At 40.7% G+C, this 4,255-nt stretch overlaps 1 protein-coding gene across 1 annotated transcript in view; it reads left to right on the top strand.

Moving 5' to 3' along the window:
* LOC108248812 (integrin beta-3) overlaps positions 1–3,965 on the top strand; it is a 36,625-nt gene extending 32,660 nt beyond the window's left edge. Inside the window, exons 14-15 of the mRNA XM_017437814.3 lie at positions 2,915–3,081; positions 3,647–3,965. Of these exons, the coding sequence (XP_017293303.1) occupies positions 2,915–3,081; positions 3,647–3,715 (236 nt within the window). The 3' untranslated portion in view covers positions 3,716–3,965. The remainder of the gene's footprint in view (positions 1–2,914; positions 3,082–3,646) is intronic.
* Positions 3,966–4,255: the final 290 nt, after the last annotated feature.

Raw genomic sequence — 4,255 nt, 5'->3', positions numbered from 1 at the left:
ACCCTAGAAGACTGGATAAACGTCATCCAAGATATTCACAAGATGGAAGAACTGACATTTGCACTTAAACTGGAACAAGATAAATTTGAAAGGTGTTGGACCCCGTGGCGGACTTTCATGAACACTAGATCTGATACTAATGAAAGTGAAGTGACACCCATTGTTCCTTAGCTACTCTGTTCGGTTTTGATTATTTGTTTTGCGGTTGGAAAAAGTTATTCTGATATGATACAGACTTGTACAAACTCTGTCCTCCCTACTCTCCTGTGTGGAACTGGGGTGGAGGAGAAATAAATGAAAAGGGAACATTTATAACAGGAGCTGGGATAATCTCCTGAAGAGGTATGCTATAGACTAATTTAACATACTGATTAGAAGATTGTATAAGACTGTTCCACTTTCTGTGAACAAATGTGATGCATACTTTTAATGCTGTTCCTCAATAAAAACTTGAATTAAAAAAAAAAAAAAAACTAACATTATAACACATTACATCAGTCTTTTTAAGCACTTTGAACTGTCTTGTTGCTGAAAAGTGCTATATAAATAAATTGGACTTTGACTTTTGTAAAGCCAACAACAAACATTTCTGTTTTTCAGCCAACTGTAAATATTTAAAGTTGTCAAAATCATACAGATTTCTATATGGTTTTCTCAGCTTTTGCTTCAGTCCTCACAGGATTCATTAGCCTAATTTTATGTGATAAAATAAAATTGTGATCATTTAGTCACTACTGAGACAAATGTTTCACCTCAAAATTAAACAAAAATCCAAATTACAACCATAAATTGAAACAAATATACATTAAGGTTTGAATTTGTCTCAAAGCTCTCGCAGATTTCCTTGCATTGTGTTTTTCTTCACCTCCACTCCAGCCTGCTCGTCATCTGCTCATTAAGGAGCCAAACAAAGAGAGCGTGCAGTAAAACGGCCTTTAACGACCATCACTGCCCGCTGAGAGAGCCTGCACCTTCACCGAGCGTGTGCGTTTAATTTAGACGCGGCGAAGAACCTCCGTTGTTCGCCTTGAACGCAGGCGCTCCCCGCCGTGATGGCAAAGATGGCCGTAAACAGCAGCCCTGCTCCGCGAGGAACCTGCTGACTCCACACGTTCAAGAGAAAACCAAGGGAGGCGAAAGAAGGCAAACCTATCTTGAACGAATTAATGAATAATGTTGCAAAAACGGTCTCGAAGCACTAATGTCGCATGACTCGCGCATGAGGTGGAGGCCTCAGAAGCAAAGAGGATTGGCTGAAGAGTTGGGAAACGGAGCCAAAGTAAAAACGAGGGGGAGAGGAAGAGGCTTTGATGTTGGCTGTAAAAGCGCACCCCTTTTTGTCTTCTTAGGTTACGACTCACCGTTTAAACTGCGTTTGCCTGAAGCTACATGCTTTAACACGCTCGGTGGTTGGATGTGTGAAAATGCTCACGCACAGACAAACGGCGGATGGCAAAAAATACAAAGTTGCAGCTGCATGGAAATACAGCTTTCACCCGACTGCTTAGGAAACTGAAAATCCTTATTAAATTGATAAAAATCAAATTTAAAGTTTCAAGATTTATGAAGATCAAGAGTTGAGAAAATGGTCTGTCATTTCTGAATTATTCTGACTTTTTTATTTGCAAAATCCCACAGATCGTTTATAACGCCGCTCACAACGTTTGAGCATTTAGAACTCCGGCACGATGGGCGATACGCGTTCCTTCGAGGAAAACTAGGTCTCTGATTTATTTTGGCTGACTTGCAAGTTGTTGAACCACTTTTCGAACACAGCAAGAAGCTTGTGAGACACTCATTCTTACCCGTTCTGTCATAAATGTTATGCAGCTGGTTTCACTTTAAAACAAAAGCGATGCGACAGATAAAAACCGAACACTTATTATCTAAAATAAACTAAACCTCGCTGAATCAAGAGCTGACACTAAGACTGTGGGAACGTTTTGTTTTTGCTTCTGTTTGCCTCACTGGCTTGTCCTGGTGTCAGTTTGGAAAACATCCATCTGAGCCTGGAACTGGAGACCAAAATAAATCAGCGAGCTAATGACAGTGTTTGACTTAATTATCCGCATTGTTTCTTTTCTTTTCTTTTTTTTTTTCGATGCGTGCTCTTGAGACACGCGAGGAATTATTTTAATAGGATGTTCGCACAAACTGAAAAATCATCCAGTAGCTTTTTTTTTTTTTTTTTTTGCTTCCCCGCTGGAAGACCTGGAAACATATTGGGTGGTTACTTTTTAGAGCAAGTTTCCAGAACGGCTAATGATAGGAAAAATGACAGAGTGCGGCGCAACAAATCACGGGTTCTTCCACCCTGGTGAAGGAATGTTTTTATGTTAGTGCGGGTCAGTTTTGAAACTCGACAAATCGGATTCCTATTAGATTTTTCCAGACCACAGTGAGTGATTGGAGATCTGTGGCCTGGCTCAAAGATGTTAGTATTTTCCACTGCAGCCCTTCCTCTCATCTTGGGTGTATAACAATATGTTCATCACTCTTAAACTGCCCGTACTGTTTTACATCTTATACGAACCTTATAACGTGCAGAAAGCATCTGTAATTCATGCTAAAAGGCATCAGTATGGGTTTGATTCATCGGCAGGCATTACTCCTGTTTCCTTCAGTGGCACAGACTTCTAGCTGTAATTAATCGGCCCTGCTCTGACTAGCCATGAGCCTTTCCGTTTTTCCAAACTGCTTTTCAGATATCAAGAGCAGGTAAGATATTAGTTCATAATCTTTCCACAGAACCCCACTTTCAAGGCTCTAAACTGTTGCTTTAAGCAGAGGGATGAGCTGGAAGAGGAAAGGAACAGAGATAACAGCTTCTCGCTTCCTTATGCTTATCTGCGCCTGTTTCCTTCCGCTCCACTCATGCATTTTATCTCTTCCTCCCTTCCCTCCCTCCATCCAGACTGTCCCAAGGGTCCGGACATCTTGGTGGTGCTTCTCTCGGTGGCGGGAGCCGTCCTGTTCCTCGGCCTGGCCGCGCTCCTGATCTGGAAGCTGCTGGTGACCATTCACGACAGACGGGAGTTCGCTAAGTTCGAGGAAGAGCGTGCCCAGGCCAAGTGGGACACGGTGGGTGAATTTAGCACGACATATACTTTGAGTTGGTGTGTTTAGAAACTACAGGTGTGAAACAGATTCAGTCACAGTTTTCAGCTGTAAAACTTTCCCCTTTTACTTTTTGAACACACACGTTTACACACGCCAACCAACACAAAAGGCCACACGTGCAGTCTTCCCTCCAACTTTTAAGACGTTTTTTTTTTTTTTATGATTATTTTGCAGCATGCTGTTAATCACAGCGGAACAAGACACCCAGCGGAAGGGCTGGGTTTAAATTAGCCAACGGTAATCAGCCTCTGCTGGTAATCGTGCCTCGTGGCTTCAGCAACACACCCAAATCCTGCATGTCTCCAACCACAATGAATCACTAAACTCAGTTAACATCAGAAGCGAAAACACAAGCCGTAAAACAAGGAACGAGCAGAAAGAAACTTGTTCTTTCAAGAAAAGTAAATGATTTCCTTCCCTTATTAGTTTTAATATATTGTGGACCTTTTAATTAGGAGACTTTCCAGACATTTCAAACCATTTTTTGTGTTTGTGAACCTCACATTCACATGCTTTTTTTTAACAGGGGCACAATCCACTGTACAAAGGAGCCACATCTACCTTCACAAACATCACATACAGAGGAAAAGACTGATGCTACTGAACAAAAAGGAAGAGTAGAGGATGAAACCACGGACTTTTGCCATCCTTTGGGAGAAAGCGACAAATCATGTGCAGGCTTCTACTGTCACAAAGCAATAATAATCCTGTGTACATATGTAGAAATGATTGCAAAGAAACATTTTTATTAGGGTTTACAATTCAATGAAGGTTATTGTTTATTATGAATTGCAGACATTTTGTGTTCCAGACAGAATAAAGACTTGCTTCCCCCCCGAAACATACTGAATGCCTTGCTGTGTGTTTGCCCAATACTTGGAGTTAAATTGTAGAGAATGTCACTTTTTACTGACTCTGTCTAGATAAAAAAAATATATCACTGGGGAAAATAGCAAACAATATCTAAAAAATAATATAAGGGAATGGTGGGAGAACTGATGGACATAAATAAGCTTCCTTTTTCTGTACATTCTGTTGAAATTTGGTTCTAAGTATTGCAAACTGTCATTTTAGTAATTTTTCTCTAATGCAGTGTTGCTTCATATTCACATATTTTGAAATGTGAACAATGACT

Source organism: Kryptolebias marmoratus, linkage group LG17, assembly GCF_001649575.2.
Source record: "Kryptolebias marmoratus isolate JLee-2015 linkage group LG17, ASM164957v2, whole genome shotgun sequence".
NCBI lineage: Eukaryota > Metazoa > Chordata > Actinopteri > Cyprinodontiformes > Rivulidae > Kryptolebias > Kryptolebias marmoratus.
The sequence above is the reverse complement of the archived record's forward strand: the minus strand, read 5'-3'. Positions and strand labels throughout refer to the sequence as shown.